This window comes from Condylura cristata, unplaced genomic scaffold, assembly GCF_000260355.1.
Source record: "Condylura cristata isolate star-nosed mole 26May11 unplaced genomic scaffold, ConCri1.0 scaffold00021, whole genome shotgun sequence".
Lineage (NCBI taxonomy): Eukaryota > Metazoa > Chordata > Mammalia > Eulipotyphla > Talpidae > Condylura > Condylura cristata.
Genome location: NW_004567122.1, coordinates 35,683,018 through 35,697,184, shown reverse-complemented (window position 1 = coordinate 35,697,184; position 14,167 = coordinate 35,683,018). Strand labels below are relative to the sequence as shown.

General features: G+C 45.8%; 1 protein-coding gene across 1 annotated transcript in view; it reads right to left on the bottom strand.

Moving 5' to 3' along the window:
• Positions 1–6,613: 6,613 nt before the first annotated feature.
• The window catches only part of STK32A (serine/threonine kinase 32A), a 114,956-nt gene continuing 107,402 nt past the window's right edge, over positions 6,614–14,167 (bottom strand). Inside the window, exons 11-13 of the mRNA XM_004686555.2 lie at positions 13,871–13,999; positions 9,417–9,481; positions 6,614–9,028 (exon numbers count right to left, since the gene is read on the bottom strand). Of these exons, the coding sequence (XP_004686612.1) occupies positions 8,935–9,028; positions 9,417–9,481; positions 13,871–13,999 (288 nt within the window). The 3' untranslated portion in view covers positions 6,614–8,934. The remainder of the gene's footprint in view (positions 9,029–9,416; positions 9,482–13,870; positions 14,000–14,167) is intronic.

The window sequence follows — 14,167 nt, the reverse complement described above, 5'->3', positions numbered from 1 at the left end:
GGGTCTCTTAGTGTAGCTTTCAAATTCTTCTCTTTCCCAGGTTGGGAAGGGAGAGGGAAATGGATCTTGAATTCCTCTTGCTCCGCCTGCCTCTTCGGTGCTCTTAAATGGCAGCAGCTGGGAGCATAGCTCAGCCCTCACGCCCTGGGGATGAGGCCCCGCCCTTAAATACCCTTCTGGCTGTAGAGATGCTTCTGTCTCCTCTTTGGCCGCTTCTGGCTTAGGATGGGCGCTGAGACAGCACCAAGTGGAGGTCTTCGTGGCCAGGGTGAGTGTTTCATTCTCTCCATCTCTTGAAATCCAGGCCTCTTTGCTTGAGTAGGATCTTGTTCTTTTTTTGAAAATGTGTTTTATTAGTTGTTTTCTGACTTTTACAAATAATAGGTACTCTCAGTTTACGCGGGAGTCAGGCAGGGCATTGGGAAAGCCAGTCATGAGCAGTGAGCATGTTACTCTGTGACTGTGGTAGATTTTCAGTCCAAAGCCATCAGCCACTCAGAGGAAAGGGGGCGCGTTTGTTGTGTGGGGACGTCTCCGAGGTGAGCTGTGGCCTTCCTGATGTTCATTAGGGTCCTTAGCCTCTCCCCCACCCTGTCTGTGAGCGGAAGGTCATTTCTATCTGAAATTTCCTCTTCTGAAAATTCATTTTTGGAGCAAATTCTGTGTGCCAGGGGAGGATCTATAGGACCAAGAAGCGCACTGCAGGAAAAGTGTGTTTAGTGTGGGATCAGCCCTCTGCGCTCTGGGGTCCATCCCCTAACCCTGTGGACTAAGTACTTTGAAGAACAGAGCAGGCCTCAGACAGTTTTTAAGTGCTTAGAAGACATCTTCTCTGACTGCAGGTTTTCATAACTCTAAGGCCAGAGAAAAGATCACATGGCTAATGAATTTGGAAATGGCCAAGGATGAGGATTTCCCCTAGCAAGCTAATTTCTGGTCGCATCCTGGAAGGGATTAGAAAACCTCATTAAAGGGAATCTTGCTATTTCAAAGACTTTTTCCATGGTGCCTTTATTTTAAGGGAGACTAAGGTGAGGAGGTAGCTCTTGATTTGTAACTCAAAAGATTTGGGGGCATGTGGTAGAACTCAGAGTTGCCGGCAGAGGGAGTTGGGAGGGCTGAAGCGAACATATATACCTCACTGACTGGCTGCGCCTCGGAACGGGTTGCAGTACCAGCCTTAACCACCAGATGGAGAAAGAGGCCCGTTGGTAAACCAGGTGGCGCTTCCATTTGTGTACCATCTGCTGCTGTTAACCCAACCCCAGTGCATCTCGCCCTCCACCTCCCCCACCCCCCTGACCTCCTCAAGCCATGATTAAGTCTTTTACGGACCAATTGGTTGCACCTGAGAGCCCTGAATGGAGCATTCAGCCAGAACATTATCGCCTATACCAGCTTTCCATGTGGTAGGGACAACCCCTTAATGCCTTCATGATCTTCCCTTTCTAAACTTATTATTAGGAACTTCCCCAGGGTAGAAATTTCTTGAGAGTTCCAAGAGAACTCCCACGACTTTTCTCACTTTGATTTCTAGTACCTTGTTCTTTAAATTAAATTTATATTGAAATGTATCCTATTCTACACCGCACACCAAAGGATCCTACACAAATAGGTTTAGGAGGAGCACATGACTGAACCACATCAGACTGCCTGGGGGATTCTTCCTGCCACAGGGGAGCACAGCGAACCTCCCGTTCTCCCTCCCAAGTTTCCTTTTGCTGTCTCATCTCTTACCCTGGCCCCTGCCTTCTCTCCTGCCTTCTCTCACTGGCTTAAGCCCAGATGGCAATCCGCTGGCCTTCTCTCTGAGGCCTCAGTCTTGGGTAGATGAGAATGTATTTGTGGGACTGTTCAGTCAGACACCAGTAGAGAGAATTCTTCTAAGTTTTCTAAAACCTGTAGTCATTCTGAAAATGGGTTTTTGTCACGGTCTAGTCCTCTTTGGCCTTTTTCTTCCTGACTACACCCAGAATTAGGCTCTGAGGCCTGAGTCTTTACTCCTCAGCCTGGACTTCGCTCCCCCCTAATCCCCCCAGAAGCCCTTCCCAACAGAGCAGACAATACCTAACTTTAGTTCTTGCCAGGCCCTCTCCCCTGGAAATTCCAGCTTGCGCCCCAGATTTACTCACGGGCTGTCCTGGGCAGCCAGCATTCATTGTAAGTTCCCTCTTTGGAAAGTGGTGTGTGGGTGTTCAGTTCTGTGTCCGGTGACTATGGACAGACGGTAACTCTCCTGTGATCTGTGGTAGCTACGAGGCAGCTCTGGAACGTGACGAGCTGTTAGGTTTGAACCGTGAAGAAAACTGTGTTTTAAGTTTAGCTGAGATTAAAAAAAAAAAAAAAAAGTTCATCAAGTGACTGTTAATGTAAACCTGGTTATTAAAATAACTGTAAAACTACAGGTGTGGTTGTCTGGGCTTCTTCTGTGTGTGGCTTGTCCTTTCACCTGACGTGTTAACATTGCCCAGCAAAGCCTCCAAGGCTAGTAAGGGGCAGAGCTGATATAAACTGTTATCCTGAGACAATTGGGGAGTGAAGTTACAAGGAGGGGACCCTATCTTTCTAGCTGAGGTTGAGTTTTTGTTTTGATCTCACAGTTTGAAGACCACAGTTGAAACTTTGGGGAATGGCATTTTTTTTTTTCTATGGCCTATTGGTTTTAGAATTAGTGTGAAAGGTATTACCACTTGGGATAAATGTAGAGTCCAGAACAAATGCTAAAAGGTTTGTTTTCAGCAAGCCCCTTAAGGCACTTTCTGCTTCTTCCTGAAAGTGTGGACTCTGAAGCTGAAGATCAACATCTTCCAAAGTATACACTTTTAAAAATGGGTGCCAAGGATGTTGGGTAGGATATTTATTGCCTACTCTTGAAAGATTTCAAGTTCATATCAAATCTGAGAAATCCTTTCAAAATATGTTCAATTCAAGGTTTTAACCTAATTTTGAATAGTGAACACTTTGGCCCTTTGTGCTCTTTTGTGTTGTTGTTTTTTTTAAGATTTATTTGTGCATACAGAACTGGGGTACAGGTACAGGGGTGGTGAGAGAATTCACCAGGGACACAGTGGGGAGCAGAACAGGCAGATCGACACGAAGTTCACTGTTGAAGGGAGCAGCGGGCGGGTCAGGAGAGGTCTGCAGGCCATGTGGTCACCTCCAAGGTGGGGATCGAACACATGTGAAAGTGGGTTTAGCTTCTTAGTGCTGTGCTTTAATCCGCTGCACCAGGGAGGGCCCTTTGTGCTCTTTTATATTCCACCAAACTCAAATACTAAGCCTTTTTGGGCAACATTCCTTTGTTCAACACAACTTATGTAGGACATTTTTCACTGCAAAGGTTAGGCTAATGTGTACCAGGAAGAGTTCTTCAAGCATATTTAAAAGTTAATGTAGGGCCCTCCCTGGTGGCGCAGCGGGTTAAAGCACAGCACTGAGAATCTAAAGCCGCTTCTGCATGAGTTCACCCGCCTGCCCCGGAGGTGACTACATGGCGTGGCAGACCTCTCCTGACCCGCCCGCTGCTCCCCTCAGCAGTGTACTTCGTCAATCTGCCTGTTCTGTTCTCCACTCTGTCTCTGGTGAAGCCTCTCACCACCCCTGAGCCTCTGGCCTGTACCCCAGTTCTGTATGCACAAATAAATAAATCTTTAAAAAAAAAGTTAACGTAAGCTCCAAGTTCAGGGGTGGACTTGGATAGATGGCCTGTACCCCAGTTCTGTATGCACAAATAAATAAATCTTTAAAAAAAAAAGTTAATGTAAGCTCCAAGTTCAGGGGTGGACTTGGATAGATGCATGCATAGCTGGATCTAGAATGTTACATTTCTCCATCTCTTCCCTACTGGTTTTATGGACTTCATTCTTAGGAAAGAGCTTTCTATGTGGGAGAAAAGATGGTGATCAGCATCTCCAGGTCTTCATTTTACCTGCTGAAAAGTATAAGAAGAGAAATTTCCTCAGCAGTGCCAGCTGGAGGTTGATCCTGATTGGTTGGCCTTGGGTCATGTGCTCACCACTGGATTGGTCTCTGTGGCCAGGGGGTGGGCACTGATTGGCCACAGCTAGTCTCATGCCCAACCCCTGAGCCAGGGGCGCTTGTGGGCTCTCAATTCCCCAGGAAACCCCAATTTGCTACTTTTAAGAAGGGGTGGGAGTTGGGCAGGCAAAACCGGCTGATGTCAAAGCACCATTCCCAGGAGACTTCTGGGTATGAATGTACTACAGTGTCTATGCAGGTAGGGCAGGTGGGCAAGGGGTGGAGGGGTCGCATTTTTGAGTTGTTGCTTTTTTGTGTGATGAACATGCTTCATCTTGGTTCAGTAGAATAATGATATCAATATAGGAGCAGAGATGAAGGCTGTTTGCACATGCTCACAAGCCCTATCAAAAGCTGCTCTGGGCACATAAGAGTTGTAGTTTGAGGTTCAAAACATGATGATTAAAAGCTTTCACGGTAATTCCATTTTATGGCTCAAATTTAAGCTCAACAACCCCCCACCCCCACCCCCAACCTCCACTTGTGAGCAAGGCACTCTGCTTAGTGTTAGAGTGTATTTAAGCATGGTAGATGCTTACAATGAACTGAGCTTGTAGGACTGTAAAAGGGATGAAACACTTTTCTTTAAAAACAAAGTGAAACACACGTGGTGACTCCATACCCCACCTCCACGAGCGAATTCAGGGCTGAGTCAGGACAAACACTACCTTGTTTCAGGGCTGCATGGGAAATGAAAACACTCAATAGGTAGAACTAGGTTCCTCTAGTTTCAGAGAACTTTCTGGGATCAGCTCTGCTACTCCCAAGCCATTCCGAAGAGGGCACCAATCATAAGCAGGAAATGGGATAAAGGCTCCATAGCAAATTGCAAAAATTAGAGCACACTATGAAGATGGAGCTCTTCAGATGACAAGTCCCAGATCCTACCCTGGCTTCCACTGGCTGCTGAGAACATGACAGGACACGGAACACGACTAGACAGCCGGGCATCCATGTGCAGAACGTCAGAGTCCAAGCCTGACAAACACTACCTTGTTTCAGGGCAAACCGGGAAGCAGCTGGTCTACTACCACCCAGCAGTGTGTGTGAGAGGTCGCTCAAAGGTCTTTCTTCTGAGGCAGAAGTTGCTCCCAGTTGTTGAGGTCATAACTGTTGTTCCTTTCCTACCCCAGATCACGGCCCTTGGAGCACTCACCTGTTGCTCTGATGTCTGAAATGGGGCAGGAAAAAGATGAGGGGTGGGAGGCAGAGTGTGTGGGTTGCCATGGACTTGAGGTTAAAGTGAAGAGCAAAACCTGGACCACTGGGCGCTGCTGTCTGCAGTGAGTGCAAGAGGGATGGGGGTGTTCATTTCTGGGCATGGAGCAGTTTAATTGGGCTGCATCCACTGGTTCCAGAGTGTTACTTCTAACACTAGCCCTTGGCATGTCTTACCATTGCTCATGACAAGAAGGGAAGTGAGAACAGGTGATCCGGGTTCCCACCACCCTGCCTTGAAGGAGGACACATCTTAGACACACAGCTGCAAAGACGGATCAGTGGCTTACTGTATACAGAAGACATTTAATACATGCAGGCACATGTACATTATATATAAACCTATATGTTAGCTACAACTTTACAGAAGATGCCTTTCCATCCAAGGGCTACCTGTTCACAACACAGACACCTGAAGTTGGATTTTTGACATCCATGTTTTAGTAACAGCCAGACATACTGTGTACAAGACAGTCATCACAGGGAGACAGTACAAGAAGAGGTTTGTGGAGACAATGCAGGGACGCCTTTACTGGAACAAGCTCCAAATTGCTTCTAATGTCTGCTTATTCAGCTTTTGAAGAGCTAAGGCTTCCACATGCTATGTGGGCTGAGAGCCAAGAGACCATACCTGCTGGTCCTGCTGCCTCTCGCTTTCCCTCCTGATTTGTTCATCCATCTGCTCTAGGAAAGCTATGATGATACAAAGTCTGGTCATTTCTGGTTAAAACTTTCCTGCGGGCAGAAGCCTGCCCCTAGTGGATTCAATTGCCTAGTAAATGGAGCTGTCCTCTGTGCTGCTTGCCATCCATGCCTGTCCCGGCCCATGTCCTCAATGCAAATCAGTGCTGTTATCAAAGCGCCTTGGCCACTGGGTGGCATTTCCTTCCAACACCTTCACTTGTGGTCAAGATGGTGGCATGGATACAAGCATGTTTAAACCAATGCTTCTGGTCTTCCAGAAGCTATTTATGCTCCACACCAGTGAGGGAGGAAACTGTCAGGAAACAAGGATTTCAGGAACCCTAGACCAAAGAAAGCAGACGTCATCCTATTTTTTTCTAAAATGATCAGTCCCTGAGTCTTGGTTGTCACAATCTAGATAAGACATGTTCCCTGGGTAACATCCTCATTTTCAGCCCTGGTATGGAATAAAACCATAGATCTGACTTTGACCGTTAACAGTCATGGTAACAGTTTCAGCAAGCTGTTATTTCTTGGAAAAATTCTGTCCTGATGTTCAAAATGGTGGTGGTAGGAATAGGTGTTATCTTTGGTTGCTCTGTATGAAGGATTCAAGGCTTTCTCTTTCTTAACTAGAAACAGATGGGGGTGGGGAGTCTATAAACTAGTCAGTGTGGTGGTGGTGGTGGTGGTGGGGGGGGTCTATGAACTGGTCGAAATGTGCCTGACCTGTCCAAGACTGTGCCCTCCAGCCAGGTGGTCCATGGTCACTAAAGGCTAGTATAAATGTTGTCAGAAGCAGCTCATTGGAAATAAAGCCTAGGGATTCAAACCACAGATAGTGTATAAATGCAATGTATGAATTGGGTAGACGGAAATGGCACAGACGATGAGCCTTTCCCAGCAGAGGCCTATCTATGCCCCTGCCTCTGGCTCTATGTTTCTCAGACTCTCCCCTTGGGGTCCTATATGCAATGTCAAGAGGAGGAAGCAGGTGACAGGGACAGAGCACCTCAGGGCTGGAAGAGAAATGAACAGGAGATGGAAGCCGATAAACAGCCCTTGACATGCTGCTTTTCCACCTGGAGCAGAGTCTGCTTGTCTTAGTGTCGCTCTTTTCAGTCCTTCCCCTTTCATGAAATTGAGTCTGTGCAAGCACTTGAGAGATTATGTTTAGAGAAAAAAAAAATAGCCTAGGTAACGTGTGGGAAATACAGAGAAAAGGAGACAAACAGAACAAAAGAGCTGGCTTTTAATTCTTAACAAAAGTGTGGTTGCTTGTAGTAGAGGCACTTTGACAACTCTGCTGGACATCCTGGGCACATTAGTACCATGAGCAGAAACCCCAAATGCCTAGCTCAAGTTCAGCACTGGCTTTCTACCCACTCTTGCTTGCCCTGGTGTGACTTCCCTCCTAGAAAAGCCCTGTGTCACAAATGGGCATATGTTCTGGTAACTTCTCTGCCTGTGTCTGTCTGCCTGGTTTCCCAAGTGAGTGCCAGCCTGCTTCTCTTTGTTGACTGCCATCTTGGTGAGACCCTGTTCTCCTGTTCTCTATTAAAAAGGACAAGGTAGGGGGTCTGAGAGGCCAAGAAGTGAAAATAATCTCCCCTCCCCCACTGCATTCGCTTCCTGTCCCCGCCCTGTGGCATCTGTGGGTTACCAACTATAGTTCTGTCCCAGGAGAGTGGAGTTATATCATATGCACATCTCACCTATGGAAATTAAACTTTGGAAATTAAGACACAAAAAACCCCAAAAGAGCAGGACATGGATAATATTTTAAATAATTAGACAGCTGTGCACTATTTGTTGCTGTAAGTTGGGAGTCATGCTCTCACATGGGGTGCATTCCATGGCTCTGAGTGTAATCCTGGCCTAGGAAGCCATATCTACACTTCCACTGAACTGGTATTAGTCAAAACAAGGCAGAAAAAATAGCAGTAGGAGACGAAGCCAGAATAAACCCAAACAGTGACTTATTTCATTACCAATGGGGGTGACTCACTAGACTGGGCTTCATGAAGAAAGGAGACTCTCCTTATGAGTGATCTAAAGGGGAAATTTTATTGCCTTCCAAATTTACCTCATATTTTACTTAAAATATGCTACCTGTGGAAGGTACAACTGAGCTCTAACCACAAGGTGGATGTGTGTTTGATGTGACAATACTCTTTTCTTATCCTCTACTGATAGGTCTCTGATAAAGCCCACCAAGGAGCATGCTAGAAGGCATTGAGTGTCATGCTAGTAGATACTTAACACTCACTGGGAGAGGGAGAAGAATGCCTTGGTTTGTAGCTTTGGCCAATTCCCTTTGTGTAAACTCTCCCCTGATTGTCAATTCCAACTTCACATCGTTACAGGACTTTTGGAAAAGCCAGCAGACACAAACTGTCGCAGGGGACTGACCCAGGACACACCTCAGAGCCCCTTGTACATCTTGTTGCTACTTCTGATCTAGTCCCATTCATTTCTTTCCAAGTAATTTCCCTTTCCTATTCAGTCAGGCTTGGGGATTCTGGTCTCTATGACATTTTCTAGCCCTGAAGACTTAGAATTCACCCCCAGTCACGTCACTCAATTACCCACCAATGTCCATTTGTCACAGTGTAATTAGAAGATATGGAAAAATAAACCTACGCTCAAGTGATCTTTGACAGATAAAAATTAAGGCTGTTTAAAATAACAGAATGTCAGCAGTGGGAAGGCAGAGGAGCGGCAGTGCAACCATCTCATTGCAGATGGCTAAGCTGATGTAGATGAAGTGTTAGTTAAGTGACCCCCCCTAAGGTCACCCTGGTAGCGGTGAAAGGAGATCCCAGGAGTGCGGGGAACTTCCTCCCTGTGCCATGACGCTCCTTCCATAGCTGCTCATTCACATCTAAGGTGCTTGGGGAATGGAGAGATGAGGACTCTGGACACTTCTTCCTGACGCGAGATCAGAAGTTTCTGGTCTGAGGGCAGGAAATGACCCAGATGACACCATGGACTTCACAGGGTGCTATTCTGGCCCTCCTCTTCTTGTGGGTCTTTGGTTTGTTCCAAGGCTAGATTTGCTTGTTGTTCATGAAAGTCCTTCTTTACTCTTGAAAGGAGGGAAAAAAACAACAGGAAATTTATTCAGTGGAAAGAGGGAAGAATGTAAGTCCTTGAAGTGATAGCATTAAACCCAGCCATTTATAAGGAGGCCCCATAGAGACGAACTTAGAAACATCATTGATTTTAAGGGAGGAAGTCCCAATTCTTCTATCCTCTTGTAAACAGAAAACTGATGCTATGCTAATTTACTTATTGCAATGCTTGAAATTTCTTTTAATTAAAAAAAGCTTTCTGAGATTTCAGATTTTCTGTTATGGATGTGCATGATGTATGCAATGAGAAAGAAGACTTTAAAGTATACAAAGGCTCTGCCAGTAAATTCTGGCTGAACCCCCCACCAGGGGCTGGACCCTCTTCCTCCAGGAACTGCTCACTTTTCTCTGTTGAAAATGATGAACTCCTTCTGGACAGATTCCAGATGCTCTTGAAGAAGGCACATCTTCCAGGCGACCATTGGAGAAAAGGAGATGTAGTTAGCAAGCTAGCGGGAACCCTCTGCCCGCCACAGCCCACCAGTGTCTGCTGACTGCCAGCCCTGATGTGTCCGCGGGGTGGGCGCCATTGATAGCCCTGGCAGGAGGGAGCCTGACCCAGGATGACAGAAGCGAAAGACTCAACACTTCATATTCTGCTCCCACAATGAGCCAGCAACGTAGACCTACCTGCTTTATACTTCAGGAATTTGATTCCTTCCAAACACTTACCAAGAGGAAACCATGGCTTTAAACCATGGCTCACAAATATATTTATATATATTTATATTTTTATTTATTTACTCATACAAGAGCTAGGATATAGGCCAGAGATGTGGTGGGGATGGGGGGCAGTGACGGGATTCCCCAGAGACAGGGTGGAAAGCAGAACAGGCCGATCTATTGAAATACACTGCTGAGGGGAGCAGTGGGTGAGACATGAGAGGTCTGCTGCTCCATGTGGGTCAGCTCCGGGGCTGGGGACTGAACTCATGCTGCAGTAACTGTGCGGATTGCTTCATAGTGCTGAGACTTCATTCCTGCGCCACCAGGGAGGCCCTCTGTTTCATTTAAACAAAGGTAGCGAATGGACACTCAGGGGAGTTTCTGAGTTGCAACCTCTTTCAGTCCTCTTTCTGTCCCTTGAAGGGCTCAAGTTCACAGAAGGGATTTGCCTATCTTTCCTCTGCTTTAGGGGGGAAATTTAAATATAGCCACATGGGAGGGGAAAAGGAGGGAAGACTAGGGGTTAGAGGTGGAGAGCGGAGGTAGCAGAGCTGAGGGCAAGTGTGTCTTAATGTGACTTCACCACACTTGTATCCCTTCCCAAAGTCCTAAAACTTGCTTCCCAGGGAACAACAGAGCAATCTGATTAAACTGGTATATGGAGGTGTGCCAGAAATATCAAGGATTTGGAGCAGGTGGAAATCCCAGGAGGCAGCAAGTCCTGACTGAGGCTGTTTGCCCCAGTGGCAGATGGATCAGGGGTGCGGCGAGCCGCCATCTTGGTTATATACGTTAAAGATGTGAGTAGAGAGGAAGAAAGCAGCGAATATTTTGGAAGCTAAGAAAGTGCAGAAGTAGCGCTCATGAAAATGAACAAGACCCATGGAAAAGAAGAGCATTAGGAACTCAGAGGAGTGAAGCAGACACAGCAACCGCTGACATTTGCCAGGCGCTGTTTACATGTCCCGAAGTGACACCAGCGTTACCTCCATTTCATGCGTGAGGAAGCTAAGACTCAGGGGAAAGGAAGCTCTGAGTGCTTGTGCTCTGTATAGTCACATCCTGAATCCTAGACCATGGATCTCAACTTTAACGACATGTTTAGAAATAGTCATCTGAAGAAATTTTAAAATTAAATTAATTTTAGATTAAATGCAATTGGTTCTGGGTGGGACCCAGGCACCAGTCTTTTTCAAAAGCTCCCCAGATGGTTCTAGGATGATGCTAAGTTTGAGAACGACTCTGCAGATACCTAGAGGAGGAGGGGCCCACGGGGCGACAGCATCTAAGAAATCCACATCATGCCTGACAGCCAACACTGACATCCTCCTTAGGTCAGTTGTAGGACGAAGCTCCTATTACTACTCTTATACTTTACTTTTATTACATTTTAAAGATTTATTTTTATTTATGCATATAAAACTGGGGTCTAGACAGAGGTGTGAAGAGTAAGGGGTGAGAGGATTCACCAGGGACAAGAATGGGGAGCAGAACAGGTGGATCCACTGACATACTCTGCTGAGGGGAGCAGCAGGCCAGAAAGGAGAGGTCTGCTGTGCCATGGGGGTCACCTCCCTGGCCAGGGATCAAACTCTGGCCACAGTGGCTGGGGATATCTTGCTAGCGCTGAGATTTTAACCCATGAGCCATCAGGAATTAATGTTTACTTGGGTTATAGGACTTTAGCATAAAATTATTACGTTGTGAACAATCACCTTAGTAAGGAACCTGTGTAAACAGCTCACCTTGTCAAGGCAAGAACTCACAGGAGATGGTGGCTCTCAGTGGAGAGAAATAAAATGGACTCTCTAATGGATCACTCGATCATTTAAGATTTCTCAAGAGTTGACTATCCCCTTGCTCCTTCCTTGGCTGTGTGAACAGTGACTATTCAACACGTAGGAACCAGCATTTCAGATTGTTCTATACTCTGTTTTTAAGGAACCCATCTGAGCCTTTTCTCATCTCTCTCGTTATATGTGGGGCTTTCCAGGCCTGCCTTGTTCTGCTCAGTACTCAGTACTCGGGGTCCTGACCTGGACACACCACAGATCCTTCTAAATGTGGGTGAGAGGAGTCCTCACAATATGAGAAGGAGAAAATGTCCTTTACAGTTGTAAGACCATAAAGGTCTATATTACTTTAGGGAAAATAGAACATAGCAAACCATTACTAAAAAAATCTCTTCTAGGGTCCTCTCTGGTAGTACAAGGGGTTAAATCTCAGCACTATGAAGCTATTCACAGCCACTGCAGCACTCACTTCAACTCTCCATTCCACACAGGAAGCAGCAGACCTCTCCTGCCTCGCCTGCCCACTGCTCCCCTCAGCAGTGTATTTCAGTGGATCCACCTGTTCTGCTCCCAACTCTGTCTCTGGTAAAGCCTCTCACCTTACCTGTGGCCTACACCCCTGTTCTTGTATGCATAAATAAATAAATCTTAAGAAAAAACTCTTGTGAAGTTGGGCTTCAGAGGTTGTTGGTAAACCCTATGGAAGAGAATCCTACTCTCTAGCATATGTAGGATGTTGACTGGACTTCTTATTAATAATATAGCGGTGACACACCAGGTTACAGTGCAATACTATGAAGTTAACTGCAGTCACGAGTTTGAGTCCCACCAGAGAACTGACCCACATGGCACAGCAGACCTCTCCTGTCTCCCCCACTGCTCCCCTCAGCAGTGTATTTATTTCAGTCAGTCTGCCTGTTCTGCTCCCCACTCTGTCTCTGATGAATTCTCTCATGCTCCACACCTCTGGCTGGTACCCCAATTCTTGTATGTGTAAATAAATAAATATTAAATAATATGTTGGGCAGGCCAAATTCACATTTATATCCCATTTTACCAAAGAGGCAAGTACCTGTATTATTTTTACAAGTTCAGGAAGACATCAGAGGCACTATTCTTTTTGCCCCTATTTCCCACATAAAAGATAAAACAAACAAACAAAAACAACTCTACTAGACTTCTTATTTAACAAAGCAACTGGGAGCACACTCATTTCAATGTGTGTGAATGACCACTGGCCATATGCTTGGCCATATATTGTGTATAAAATTTTTCAAAAAAAATATATACCCCCAGATCTCTACATGCAAGAATTAACCCACTGGCCATATGCTTGGCCATATATTGTGTATAAAATTTTTCAAAAAAAATATATACCCCCAGATCTCTACATGCAAGAATTAAATAGCAAACAGATGAAATGCTTGCTTAGGCATTGTCAGAAATATAAATTCATTATGCAGATAGGAGTTGGAAGAGAGTAATTTCCTCTATGAATTTTCTAATCCATTCATAAATATGGCTGTCTCTCTGCCTCTGAAAATATATCTCCATCTACTTTGTTTGAAAATATTATATTTGGGTCTTTCCTCATTCCCAGAATAGGCAATTAAGGATTCCCTTCCTAAAAAAGCTTTTTAGAACACACACACACTCACACACACACACACACACACACACACACACACACACACACCCCAAACAACTTCTCTTTCTCTCTCTGGTATCTCTTGACAAAGTGATTTAACCAAAAGGGCTGACTGGATAAACCAACAGGTCTATAGAATAAATATTTAAAGTATATTTTTAAATGGAAATGATGGCCTTATTACTATGATTAATCAGTATAAAATGCTAAAAACTGTGCATTTTAATGAAGTACCAAGTGGAAAAGTAGACAGCATGTGTGGGGAATGACTAAGTGCCACCTGACCCCCCGAAACCCTGTACCCCCCAGAAACAGGGATAAAGGTTGGTGTCAGGAGACAATGTGATGCTACAGAAATGACCACAGTGGGTTTCTGGCCTCTTTCCCAGGCTTGTGACTTGACTGGAATTTCCTTGCCAACCTCTGGGTCTTTCCTGGCTGGGGGCTGTGTGGTGATGGATCACCAGGCCCTTGAGTTGCACTGGGACAGGGCTGGCGATGACCTATAGCTATCATGACCATTACTAAGGCAGACACTTGTTAGATTTGGCCAGAGGAGGGCGCTGTCTTGTGTCCTGCCTCTAGCTGAGCCTGAAGGGGCGGGTGTGGGCAGTTGCCAGGCCAGCAGCAATCTTGGAGCACTGTCCTGGTGGGGCTCTCCACCCCTCCCAGTGTGTCGGGCAGCTTACCTGAGATGAATCGCACTTCCGCATCTCCTCCTTCTTCTTTGCCAGCCGCTTCTTTTTCTTGTGAAGTGGTTTGGACTCCAAGATCATTTCTTCAAGTTCAAAGGTAGGGTCACAATTCAGCCTCCCTTTCTGCAAGGGAGACAGGGCAGCCCATTCTTCAGACTGTTTATGGTTCTAAAAATATCCCGGATTGAACCCCACCTAGCGCTGGCTAAGGACAACAGGCTGGGATCCCCAGTTTAATTTTAGATAAACGATCACCAGCGCTGTTGTTCATAGTTTTAGGTGTTAATTTTT